This window comes from Anoplophora glabripennis, unplaced genomic scaffold, assembly GCF_000390285.2.
Source record: "Anoplophora glabripennis isolate ALB-LARVAE unplaced genomic scaffold, Agla_2.0 scaffold876, whole genome shotgun sequence".
NCBI classification, from domain to species: domain Eukaryota; kingdom Metazoa; phylum Arthropoda; class Insecta; order Coleoptera; family Cerambycidae; genus Anoplophora; species Anoplophora glabripennis.
In genome coordinates, this window is record NW_019416954.1 from 110,567 (window position 1) to 125,396 (window position 14,830).

Here is a 14,830-nt window from a genome sequence, read left to right on the forward strand (position 1 = left end):
TTAACATCATAGTGATAATTTTTTAATTTGCTGTAAGCCTTCTACTAAAAATTGAAAGTAACGCGGCTCATTCAGATGTTCATGTAGAAAATACAGCCCAATTAAACGATCGCCATATACTCCTTCCCATACATTGACACCGAATCTCCTCTGAAAGCTAAACTGACGAATAGTGTGCGGGTTTTCATCTGACCAAATGTGACTATTATGGCTGCAAAGAAGTTAGCTATGTTTCACTTTAAATAAAATTTACAAAACCCCAAGAGTTCAAATAATTTAAATTTCATTTCATAACCATATCAATTTCATTACAAAAATAATTACATAAAAAACCAACACTCACTAAATAAATTATAAAGAGAGGGTGAAATGTATGTAGTATTTAAATACTGACTGTAAGTAATAGAAGATAAAAATACAATCGGACGGAGACAAATAAACAACTCGGTACGTGTTTCCGACCTGGGCTAACCTGTGTCGAGGTCAATAACCTTCTAATTTGCACGTGCACTTTATATAGTCTAGGAACCAGACAGGGTTCCGTTGCCAACCAGAGTGGCACGGCTGCAAGCAACTTATTCTAAAGTATTTTGACCTCCTGAATCCAAAAAACTTGGTTGCAAAGCCTGAAAGTAGTCAGTTTAATTGTTATCAACAAATTAAATGTTTAAATGGCTGTAAAAAGTTTATTTTTATAGCTAGTACACGGAACTTGATCTGGCTCCTAGACTAATACGAACTGTAGTAGGATCGTATTCCATTCAAAGTAGAGCAAAAAGTTGTCGGTCTTTTATTACAGGAAAATCGTGTCATCAAATTGAATAGGGATGATTGTTTTCGAATGTACGCTTATTACAATTTATCATTTTTAATATTACTAACGTTTTCACGTTTTATAATTTATTATGTTAAATAATACACAGTTTTAGTATTTCAATTTATTATTCAATATGCAGTTGCGTATAACCAAAGTTTACATAATAAATGTAAACTTTAGTGTAAATCTAAACTTTGGTGTAACCTAGATAGGCACTTATTATTTTTGGGAAAGCAATACTTATGTTTTTTATCTGTTTAAAATGCCAGCACGAGTAAAACAGCATTCATCCGTCCAAAGCACTTTGTTAATAAAGTTCTGCTGCACTTAGGAACCAATTGCAAAATTCAAGACGATTGGGGAAATCAGCTGCTTCTAAAGCTTGAACTTTTTGAAAATGTGTTATGTTAACTCCTATGCGGGAAAAATGCGGGAGATATGGAGGGTGGTAGATTTGAATAAACGCTTTAAATTGTTAGGTAATGGTTTTGTAACCGTGTGTAGTGTATTTTGTATATTCGGGTATTTAGTGTGCCGACTTTTTTTATTTGATACAATACAGTGTGCCTACAAACCTCTGCTTTATTAATTTTCTTTTAACGAAAGTTGACTTCGAGAAGTCAGGCTTGTTAAAACATTTTGCACTAATACAATTATTAAAATTAGTTATAATAAAATGCAGCATGATCCTTTATTTACTTGCATTTTATTGGTTTCGTACATATGTATCCGTATACTCAAGCGGATTAATTAAATGTGAACCACAGATTATGATGTGAACTTGGCACGCTGTTTGCTTCAGCTGACGATTTGTTCGTGACATTACGTTACAAAATTTTCCGAGCATCCGGGCATCTGACAGGGCCGCCCTCTTAGCGGGAGTTATGGGTTGATTTCCTTCATTTTCAAAAGTCGAGTAAAACATTTTTTTCCCGATTTTCTGTCTTTATTAAGCCTTCCGTATACGTGTTTAAAATTAATGACATTATGACTGAATCACCCTGTATATACTGTATTTAAAATTGCATTTCCAATAAAAAAATCCTATATTTTTTCTGTAAACAACATAGTTATTTAAAATTAATTTAACAGTGTGACGGTTTTTCTTTCGATAATGAATTTTTGTGGAAATTACATTAAATTCATGTCCATCCAATTTTCAAAATACTTGGTAGTGTCGAAATTGCTATCTCCACCACTTTTTGTTAGATTTAGGTATACCTATGTTTAATACATTTTTGCTATTAATTAATTATATCATTGTCTCAAGTTTCATCAATCCAAAAGAAAGATCTTCAGAGATTTTATAAAAAATGTAATATTTGTAGACATTACCTATGTGCTGTTCATCATCACCATTATATACATACAGTGGTATACATTCAACGATATTAATAATAAATAATACAACCTCTATATAAAAAATCTATATGGTGGCCATGCTCAAAAGAGAAGAAATTATCAATCGTTATGTTTTTTGAGTTAAATGGTGAAGTTGGTCGTGAATCATCTAATTTTTTGGTTGAACAAGGATTTGCATACTGGATAAAACAGTGGACTGGAGTATCACACTCCAACTCAGTTGAGGCCGAAGCTTAGTATAATATACAGAAGTAACAAAAAGTAATTGAATAAATGTTCAATAATAATAATTAAAGCCCACAAGCTGGAAGTTAACAGAAAATTTAAAATAAATCCCTTAGACAGTCCTGGGGCATTCAATATACGAAGAAGATTTAGGTTCACAGGACAGCTAGATGTGGGAGGTATTGGATATAGGATGCAATCGATGGAGCCTGATTTATTGGAAGAATAATAAAATTATCTCACATTATTGAGTTTGTAAAAAATAATGGAATTTCATGAAGCATTAAAATATAAATGAAATACTGACATAAATTGCCTAAGAAACTTAGATAAACTTGGTTTTATTCACGAGTAGCTAAAGTGATGATACTATAAAACATTATTAAGAAAAAATGAAGAATGAAAAATTATGTATGCAAAATGCCCTAAGTCTACCTTGATGCTAAAGCTAAATGTTAAAGTAGACCTAGTATTTGTAACTTAACCAACTTTATGAGTACCTTGCTCATGTGGCTAAGAAATATTGTTCTATAAAACCCAAACATAAATGCAAAAAATATTCACATATTCTAATTATGTCATAGGTTTAGTTTCAATATTACTTTATACAAATGATTTAGAATAAAGCTGTAATATTCTACCTTCCTCTTCAACAAGTTTTACTTTCTTCTCTCACATCGTCGCCAACACGTCAGAAAGCTTTCGAAATATGTTTAATTCAGCGTGGCGCGCATCTAGTGCACTTTTACTGCTACTGAAAACGCAAGTTGAACCATAATTAATTTGTAAATCAGCGTAACACATTAAATAAATTTATTGAATACCAAACAAAAATAGAGGCCAAACATGTCAAACAATTTTATGTCATTCATTGTACATTTTCATCCAAATAGTTAGTGAGTTAGGTTAACCCGTTTTCCAATATCAGTTTCTGACTTGGATATATTTTTAAATCTTTGTTGAAGTATTTAATTAGAGCTTTTGATGTATTAAACCAATTTAATAATAATAGAAGAAATCATTGTTAATAAAATAATACAATTTTTTTAAATTTTAGACTTTTAATTGTGGATACTTTTTATATGTATAAAATTAAATGTTGTATTTAATATAAATTCTCAAAATTTGAAAGAATGCAAAAGTAATCAAAATGCCTAAATAGTGCAATGTGTTTAATTGCCTTCATCAAATTTTCCCCATTTTAAATTCAAATTCAAAAAAGTTCGATTCTCCACTTTTATTTATGCGTACGGATTCTTAAATGAACTTAATTTTCAACATTAAATGACGAAAGTAGGTATGTATTATATCACACAACAAGTTATTTAAAAAATATGTTTAATGAAAACGCCTACAACATAAAAAAAATAAAAATTTTGAAATTTTTCCAGGTTAATATGCAAGCATAAAACAAACACTAACTTGATAACATGTTAATTTCTGTATTATATGGATTATTACAAATAATAATAATATTATAATATCAGCTTTATTTGACAGGTAATTACGATAATACAAACACAAATAAAAGAAAATAATTCAACCTAACTTATGGCGAAGTCTAGCCAAGGCTACTCCACTCAACCATAAGGTAAGCAATATCATAAAAGAGAAAGTAATGATCTTCAAAGTAGAATAACATTGCAATACAAACACAGAAACATCTTAACATAATAGGTATTTAAATATGTATGAGTATTATTGTTTATAAAATAATAAAGAAATGAATAGCACAACAAAATTAAGTATCAAATCAAGAATCACGTTAACAATTTACGTAGAATGCTGCCTGCTCAATAAATATTGTTTAANCACACAAACATCTTAACATAATAGGTATTTAAATATGTATGAGTATTATTGTTTATAAAATAATAAAGAAATGAATAGCACAACAAAATTAAGTATCAAATCAAGAATCACGTTAACAATTTACGTAGAATGCTGCCTGCTCAATAAATATTGTTTAACTTTATATTTAAATTTGTTGATGTTGAATAATTTGAAATCGTCAGGACGGGAATTATAAAATGTAATAGCGTTGTATGTAAAACATCTTCCGAAAAAAGCAGTTCTATGATGGGACATCGTGAACTTGTTTTTAAATCTAATATATCTGGAATGAACATTACCACGCTGTAAAAAATTAGTTTTTAAAGAATGATGAGAAGGAATAGTGATAATCTTATGGAAAAAAATTGTAAAGATGGTGACGCCTACGATTTTCCATATTGAGCCCCAATAACATGAGATATATGGTCATATTTTCTTAGACCACTAATAAGACGACAACATGAATTTTGTACTTTTTGAATCCTGTATTTCTCCTGTTGAGTAAGACAAGGACCATATACGTAGTCACAATAATTAAATGGGAAAGAGCAAGTGACTCGCATTAACATAACTTTAAATTTTTTATTAAGAACGTGACGACTACAATAAATCAACCTAAGAGATGAATAAGCTTTTTGTAGTAGTGATTTAAAATGCTCATCAAAACGCAACTTACAGTCAAGAATTACTCCTAAATTTTTTGCATGGCTAGTAATGGGAACTGGAATACCATCGATCATAACCTCAAAATTACGTCTTAAAATTCTCAAATCTTTTTCACTACCAAAAAACAAAACTTTCGACTAATTCGAGTTCAATTTTAAATTATGCTCATCCGATAACAATTTTATAGTTTGTAACTCAGAGTTGATGACGTCATTTGCCTGTCGAAAATCGTTAATATTAAAATGAAAATAAAGTTGAGTATCATCAGCATATGCTTGAACAGATTCTAATATGTTGGCAGTATAAATCATGAGAAGCAGAGGACCCAGAATCGAACCCTGAGGAACACCAGAGAGAATTTCTAAACTGGTAGATAAAGTATTATCAACACGTATACTCTGGGATCTTCCATGTAAATAAGATTTAATTAGTGTGAGTGAATTATTATCAAATGCATAATACTTGAGTTTAGAACATAAAAGCTTATGATTTATGCTATCAAAGGCCTTAGTGAAATCCAATAAAGCCAAAACGCTAACCAAATACAAACATCATCATATCATGAGCCTTTATTAAGTCATCAGTGACGGTAACTAGGGCAGTCGAAGTACCACTACCCCTTCTGAAACCACATTGCGACTGAGGCAAAAGTCTATTACTCGTAAAATAATTGTACACTTGATTATACAAAATTTTTTAAAAAATTTTGAAAGAGCCGGTAATATACTGATTATTCTAAGATCGGAAAGAGAAGTAGGGTTATTCTTTTTAGGTAAAGGTAAACTAATCGCCTGTTTCCACATATAAGGAAAGTATTGTCTCTCAATACAGCAGTTAATAATATGAGTAACATAGGGATCAATGAAAGGGCTAAGTACTTCAACATGGTGGAAGAAAATATTATCAATACCAAATGCACAAGTTTTAATACTTAATAAATGGGTACAGTATATCCATGGATAAGAAGTGGATCTTATTTGTGGAAGGGCGAAATGGGCGGTGACTATTAGACGCCTTTATTATAGCCATCTTTCTCTATCGCACGGATTTCTATTACTTTCTTTATCGCTCTCACGTAACGGCCGATGAACCATGGGGACTTTCCGACCCTGTATAAGTTTATGCGAAACATGTTCAAATTTTCTTATACCGTATAGGAAGCGAATACATGAATTTTGTACGCGTTGAATACGGTTTTTAGAAGTCGGGTCTAAACAAGGCCCGTAAACTGGTGCACAGTAGTTGAAGTGGCTAGTCAATATAACTCCTACGAGGATATAGAAGTCTCAAAGCATTGTATGACCGTTGTATAAGTTTACTGACTTGCTCTCTGAACCCAAGTGAACGATCAAGTCCTAAACAAAATTTTTGCAACTTTCATATATTTGTTATTGGTGAGCCCATTATTTCAAATTGTATTAAATTTTCCAAATTGGAAATAGTACGCTTATGTCCAAATAAAATCGCGGCAGATTTAGCGGGATTCAAAACCAAATGGTGATTTTTAGAAGTATCATAAATCCTTTGTAGGTCAGTATTAATTTTGACAATGGCTGTTTCATTATCCGAGAAATTAAATGAATAATACAGTTGAATATCATCAGCATACATATGAATAGAATAGTATTAGATAAATTTAACAAACTGACTGGTATAAATACTAAATAAAACAGGCCCTACAATGGAACCCTGCGGAACACCAGAAGGAATTTGCCTAGGTTTATATAATTTGTCCCATATGAATCAATGAATGATAGCGTATTTCTCTCTACAGGAAAGAATGAAACTTCATTAAGGTTGGCGTTTTACAAACAAGAAGCACAGCATAGCACCACAAACTTTATGGGTTTACGGACTTAGGATTTTTGGGAATAGAATTTATGAGTTCAGGATTGAGCGTATTCTTATGCGTACTCTTATGCGTAAAATATCGCCCATATATTGAATTTTTAGATATTTTTTGTAAGTTTATTGTAAAATTTGACGCGATAGAGTATTTTGGAGTTCAGATTCATGATCAGCGATCCCAAAAACATTTAAGAAGATGAATTTAGATTTGTGGTTTTGGTGCTGTGTTGTCAATATATTCAAACATCGACAAATAAGTCAAACTACTAAATTTCAACATGCGATTTCTCAAAGACTAAAAATGATATCAGGATAAAACCAAATCGTTTTTAAAGAGTAGGTATAGTATTTTAAGGCCCTATTAATGGTTTTAGCAAAATACGTAAAAAAAATTGAGATTTTATCATTTTTAGGTTATATCTCGAAAACCAAAACCAATTGAGAAAGGACCCCGCACTTTTCTTATGGAAAATGGCTTTCGGCTAATTTTCTTCAAATTTTGCAGGTTGATAGTTCTCAATATGTAGATCACAAGTCTCAATGAGCAAGAAGACCTATAACTCCTCCTTCACCCTAAAAATCCACCCCCAAGGGGCTAGGGTGATACAACTGATTTCTGAATGTAAAATAATTTTTATTCTTGTTGTCCAACCAAAGGCTACCCCAAACAACCACCTCTGTGACCCTTCAACTGTTTAAGTGATTTTTCTTTTATGGAGACAAATAAACATGGATCCACTTAGTAATGAAATAGGGAAACAAGAGCATAATTGGAAAATAAACCGATAGAAAGAGATAATACTTTTGTAATACCACCTCTCCGACAATTTAACTCCCTTCATTCACTTCCCGTCCCTCCATCCTCATCCCTAACCAAGGCTCACCACATTTTTTTCAAGGTAACTGCGGTGTGGCCTGCAGGAATTAAATTAAATGATTCACAATCAGTCATTAGTGAAATTCATATGGCGAGGCTGAATCAGGGCTGTGGGACAAGTGAGGGGGGTATAAAAGGTGGTAAATGGTCGAGGGGGTGGAGGATCGGAGATAATGATTGTCTGAGAGTNAGATGAATAAGCTTTTTGTATTAATGATTTAACATGCTCATCAAAACGCAACTTACAGTCAAGAATTACTCCTAAATTTTTTGCATGGCTAGTAATGGGAACTGGAATACCATCGATCATAACCTCAAAATTACGTCTTAAAATTCGCAAATCTTTGTCACTACCAAAAAACAAAACTTTCGACTAACTCGAGTTCAATTTTAAATTATGCTCATCCGATAACAATTTTATAGTTTGTAACTCAGAGTTGATGACGTCATTTGCCTGTCGAAAATCATTAATATTAAAATGAAAATAAAGTTGAGTATCATCAGCATATGCTTGAACAGATTCTAATATGTTGGCAGTATAAATCATGAAAAGCAGGGGACCCAGAATCGAACCCTGAGGAACACCAGAGAGAATTTCTAAACTGGTAGATAAAGTATTATCAACACGTATACTCTGGGATCTTCAATGTAAATAAGATTTAATTAGTGTGAGTGAATCATTATCAAATGCATAATACTTGAGTTTAGAACATAAAAGCTTATGATTTATGGTATCAAAAGCCTTAGAGAAATCCAATAAAGCCAAAACGCTAACCAAACCCATATCATGAGCCTTTATTAAGTCATCAGTGACGGTGACTAGGGCAGTCGAAGTACCATTACCCCTTCCGAAACCACATTGCGACTGAGGCAAAAGTCTGTTACTCGTAAAATAATTGTACACTTGATTACACAAAATTTTTTCAAAAATTAGTTATTCTTTTTAGGTAAAGGTAAACCAATCGCCTGTTTCCACATATAAGGAAAGTATTGTCTCTCAATACAGCAGTTAATAATATGACATAGGGATCAATGAAAGGGCTACAGTACTTCAACATGGTGGAAGAAAATATTATCAATACCAAATGCACAAGTTTTAATACTTACTTAATAAATAGGTACAGTATATCCATGGATGAGTTGAAGAGAATTTTTTTTGTTTTTAATTTATAGAACAAATTATTCTTATAAAATGTTTTCAAGTGTACATAAACAATGTAGTGTAGTTTTAAGTAGGCCAAATTACACAATTGTATTATATTATATTCTGCTCAGTAAATAGCTTACTTTTTATGAAAAATCTAAATTTATTTATGCTTAATGATGCCACTTCCGAAGAAAATTTATTGTAGATTCTGTATATGTTATACCTAAAATCCTTTTCATAGAATGCAGTATTATGACATGGTGGCGAAAGCAGACATTTAGAACGAATATTTATAGCATGAACATCGTTTCGAAATGTAATTTTATTATATAGGTACGGTGGAGATTTTGTCAACACAAGTTTATGAAAAAAGCATTGTAAATGAAAAAGTCTGCGGTTTGCTATGTTTAACCATTGTATATCTATAAGATTATGCGAAACATGTTCAAATTTTGAAGCGAATATTTGAATTTTGTACGCGTTGAATACGGTTTTTTGAAGTCAGGTTTAAACAAGGCCCGTAGACGGGTGCACAGTAGTTGAAGTGGCTTAACACTAAATTTTCGCATAGCATTTTCTTTGTATCGTAGTCAATATAACTCCTATGAGGATACAGAAGTCTCAAAGCATGACCATTGTATAAGTTTACTGACGCTCTCTGAACCTAAGTGAACGATCAAGAGTTAGTCCTAAATTTTTGACACTTTCAGATATTGTTATTGGTAAAGCCATTATTTCAAATTGTATTAAATTTTCCAACTTAGAAACAGTACGCTTATGTCCAAATAAAATCGCAGCAGATTTGTCGGGATTCAAAACCAATTGGTGATTTTTAGAAGTATCGTAAATCCTTTGTAGGTCAGTATTAATTTTGACACTGGCTGATTCATAATCCGAGGAATTAAATGAATAATACAGTTGAATATCATCAGCATACATATGAATAGAGCAGTATTTGATAAATTTAACAAACTGACTGGTATAAATTCTAAATAAAACAGGCCCTAAAATGGAACCCTGCGGAACACCAGAAGGAGTTTGTATAGGTTTAGATAATTTGTCCCATATGAATAAATGAATGATGGCGTATTTTTATCTACAGGAAAGAATGAAACTTCATTAAGGTTGGCGTTTTACAAACAAGAAGCACAGCATAGCACCACAAACTTTATGGGTTTACGGACTTAGGGTTTTTTGGGAATAGGATTTTTGAATTCATGAAATTTGAAGCGATAGAGTATTTTGGAGTTCAGATTAATGATCAGCGATCCCAAAAACATTTAAGAAGATGAATTTAGATTTGTGGTGTTGGTGCTGTGTTGTCAATATATTCAAAAATCGACAAATAAGTCAAACTACTAAATTTCAACATGCGATTTCTCAAAGACGAAAAATGATATCAGGATAAATCCAAATGGTTTTTAAAGAGTAGGTATAGTATTTTAAGGTTTTTGCAAAAAAATTACCGACCCATGTAACATAACCCCAAATACGTAAAAAAATCGCGATTTTAACATTTTTAGGTTATATCTCGAAAACCAAAGCCAATTGAGACTTTTCTTATGGAAAATGGCTTTCGGCTAATTTTCTTCAAATTTTGTAGGTTGATAGTTCTCAATATGTAGATTAAAAGTCTCAATGAGCAAGAAGCCCTATAACCCCTCCACCCTAAAAATCCACCCCCAAGGGGCTAGGGTGATATAACTGATTTCTGAATGTGAAACAATTTTTATTCTTGTTGTCCAACCAAAAGCCTACCCCAAACAACCATCTATGTGACCCTTCAACTGTTTAAGTGATTTTTCTTTTATGGAGACAAATAAACATGGATCCACTTAGTAGTGACATAGGGAACTTATATAAAAACTAGAATGGAATGGAATTGGGAAATAAACCGATAGATAGAGATAATACTTTTGTAATACCCTCCGACAATTTAACTCCCTTCATTCACTTCCCATCCCTCCATCATCCCTAACCAAGGCTCACCACATTTTTTTCAAGGTAACTGCGGTGTGGCCTGCAGGAATTACATTAAATGATTCACAATCAGTCATTAGTGAAATTCATATGGCGAGGCTGAATCAGGGCTGTGGGTCAAGTGAGGGGGGTATAAAAGGTGGTAAATGGTCGAGGGGGTGGAGGATCGGAGATAATAGTTGACTGAGAGTAAAAATATGTTGGTTGGCCAATACTCATGATCAGTGAAATCCATCCTCAATCTTCTTCAGGGCAGTATTGGGAGGAAGAGGTTTGTTAGTCGGTAGTGGTGGAGGTGAGGATACGTGGGATTGTATCACATTCAGAAATCAGTTATATCCCCGTAGGCCCTTGGGGGGGGGGGGGTGGATTTTTGGGGGGAACGAGGGGTTACAGGGCTTCGTGCCCATTGAGACTTTTGATCTACATATTGAGAACTATCAATCTGCAAAATTTCAAGAAAATTAGCCGAAAGCCATTTTCCATAAGAAAAGTGCGGGGTCCTTTGGACCTCGGATTCGAATTCAGCTCACCAAAATCCTTCGGAAAAGTTCATTCTGGTTTCTGGGTTAGAGGGTCGACCAAATTTTGTCAGCCTGTGCGTACGATATTTGTTGAGATAGAATTCCAAGAAGACCCCTACGCCACTTTCTTGGAATTAACAACCGCTAACAAAATTGGAGAAGAGGAAGAAGAATGGAAAACAAAATTATTGAGAAAGTTTTTTACTGAACAGTAAACCTGTCTGAAATTGATTTTAGAAAACGGTAAACCAATAAACAACTTAGTAAGATCTTCAGGATTTCAATTCAGCATGATTATGTTAATGTCTCAAATTTTAAACGTTATAAAAAAAATGGAAGGAAAGTTCTAATGCGAATAGCGCTCCGGGCAAGGTCACGACACAGAATGGGCTTTGCATGTTATAACACGGGATGAGAGTAAGACAATTTTCGGCGGATCATTGTTTATAAATTGCCGAGACAATTAATTTTCTTGAGCTAGGTCGTTAATCAAGCGAAATCGAGAACGGAGCGGCGGAGCGTAGTAGTTCAAAGATTTAATCGAGGGGATTATGAAAATATTAATTAGTCGTTCCAGAAATGGAAATCTCGAAGATTTTCAAGAGAGAGTGTAGGCGGTAATGATTAACATCCAATTATGTTAAAGCAAATAAGAAAAAATTATTTACCATAATTTTGAATTAAGTAAATTCTCTAGCTTCAAAGCTTCAAGAATATATCGGGTGCCCGGTTTCTGAGTCGCACCATGGGGATCTCAGTTAGCTTAAGAGATGCAAAGTATGTCAAATAACAGCAATATTGCGGAATTTTATGGCGAATACCATGCCCTAGAGATTTCACCTACATTTTTTTTATGCACACCATATGAAATTTTAACAATTATAAATACGTGGTTTACTATTTTGTTTTCGTAGAATTATGAAATAATCCACTTTTACGAGTGCGTTAAAAACAAAACGTTCAACTATTATCAAATCATTCAACATCAAATTTTGGTGTTCAGTTAAATTTTTATTGACGCGCCAATGTTTGCAGGGCCTTTTGGGAGCAGATATGCTTAAAATTAATTAACCAATTTTAGTTCTCTAAACCATGACACTGTCAGTTCGTTTGAAGTAATAATAATTAGATAATCTGCTTTCAGAACATTATTTGTAAAAGCGGATAATTTAATATTTCCATGAAAACAAGAGTAGAGTACCTAAACCATATCATATGACCCTCGCTGTAATAAGAAAAGGCACCGAGTTAAAAAGAATAAGAAAAACAAAAATTGAATGTTTTGTTTCTGCCCTGACAAAGGTCACGGCTAATACAACAAGTCTGAATTATCAACAAATAATCCTAATAGTGTCAGAGCATCGTTTGCTAAATCGTAGTACCCGTGCGATTTTTAGTCTGATCCAATGCCCTGTTTCAATGAGCCTCCACCACACTACAGGACTTGCCTAAATTGTTTACAAAGTCAAATAACTGTATATACCTGTATTGTATTTAAGTAGTATTTTTAAATTTATAAACAAGAAACCTTAAAATAACGTGGGTATTGTGATTTTCATTGTGAAAGTAAAGTACAGACAAGTAATTAGTACCAATGTGTTAGAGGAACAGTTTCACAAAAATTTTATTCATATAATGTCTCCAGAATGATTAAGTACCACAATTAATGTTTTTGTTTGCCTCAAAATGTTGATTTGATATGTGTCAATTCGCTATTTATATCGAAATCTATTAAAAATTAATTGTGGTGGTATTATAGATAGAAATATTGAGACATTACGTAATGAACTGTTTAATATTTTTGTTAATTAGTGAATTACTCAAAAATGTAATGGATATTGAAATTTATGTTTCAAAGCTGGCGATTTTGCTCCAAAATAGCAGTTGATTGCGGTACTATATTAATATCTAAGGACATTGAGAATCACTTTATAAACAGAGAACGACAAAAATATTAATTAAAGTTTTAAAATAGTAAATAAAAAATACATTCAATAAACCAAACTAAATAGGTACCAGTGGATAATTCCTACGAACTGTTGAGGCATTACATTTAAATGTAGAAAATGAAAAAATATAGAAAAAAAAAATATAGAGAAAAGTCTTATATAGGCCGGTGGTCTTTCATTATTCATATTTCTCGGCGCAACCAACCGAGAGCGTTGTACCATTTGTCGTACTTGATTTAAATCATAGTTCAAATATAGTATAGATCTATGATTTAAATTAAATTTAAATCAGTGATTGAATTTTAGTATAGTTGTGACATATCTTAGACAGTTTTTTAATTATATTGTAATTATTTAAATATTTGGATAATTCTTCGTTGTAGAAGAAATTCAAAAAAGATGGTAAGTTGCTAAATAACAAGAAATGTTTACTGTTTTCCAATCAAAGGTACTTAAACATTTTTTTCTTACAATGGCAGAGTTTCACTATCACACTAATTTCAGATTATATTTTTTTGGATTACTCTTTAGTTATAATAGAGTACAAGAATGTACTACAAGGTAATTTTAGTGCATACATTATGTTAACAATTTTCTAATGATGATATCATTTATTATCAATAAATTTCTACTTTTGCAGCATGGAGAACCAAACAGTTAAATATATTTTATATTACAATTTCGTACTCTTAAATGTATTTATTTGATAATAGTACACATACATGAAAAATAACATTACGTGTTAGTTCTACCATAAGCAAAAGAAACAATTTACACCATTAACGGTCAAAGAGCGACATTTACAACTTTAGATTTGTGTTTCCAGAAAGTAAAAGTGGAGTCACCACACTGCAGGTTTGTCATGACAACTAAGTTAATAATTACAGAATACTTTATCGAAATTCGGCTGATTCGACAGACAAAAATTAAAAAGTCGACGTGAACTAGCTGATTATGGTCAGAGTGTAACAGAAACATGTCTTTCTATTTCTGATTTAAAAAATAAAAACAACAATCTAAATTTTAATTAGGTCAATATTATAGAATGCGTGAGGAAATATAAACAAATAAATATATCCTTCATTCAAAGTTATATGTATATGTTAGTGTATTTAGAAATAACACCCAGTTTTGAAAACTTCTCTCCCTTAATATTGAGGGTTACTTTCGCTGTGCAGCAAGAATAAAACGCTCTCAACCGTACAAATAAACTATTTTTATTGAAAACTAAGCTTGTGTAGAAAAAGTAATGTTGACGGTTTGAGGGTTTGCTGGAGAGTGCCATGTGGTTGAAGTCGGTCGTAGGTAGCTTGGTAGTCGGTGGCAGAAGTCCCTGGTCCTGGCGCCACTCTGCAGGGGTCGGCTTCCGGGAACCCCGTGGTGCGTCCGGCGGCGTTCTTGACGTTGTGCTTAAAAATGGGTCACTTGCGAACATGTGTACCCACAATACGTTCCCATAGCATTTTGTTATTGGACAAGTAGGTAAACTTAAAGAATAGGTAAATGATTTTAATCTGCAGTGTCTAGATTTATAGAAGCACAGACCATTAACATATTAAGCAAAAAATAAATATTTTTTATAAAAAAAAAACATACATTTTA

The 14,830-nt window shown here is 32.5% G+C and overlaps 1 protein-coding gene across 1 annotated transcript in view; it reads right to left on the reverse strand.

Moving 5' to 3' along the window:
- LOC108913614 overlaps nt 1-14,830 on the reverse strand; it is a 105,955-nt gene that overhangs the window by 61,143 nt on the left and 29,982 nt on the right. The window contains exon 3 of the mRNA XM_023455746.1: nt 3,949-3,965. Within this exon, the coding sequence (XP_023311514.1) occupies nt 3,949-3,965 (17 nt within the window). The remainder of the gene's footprint in view (nt 1-3,948; nt 3,966-14,830) is intronic.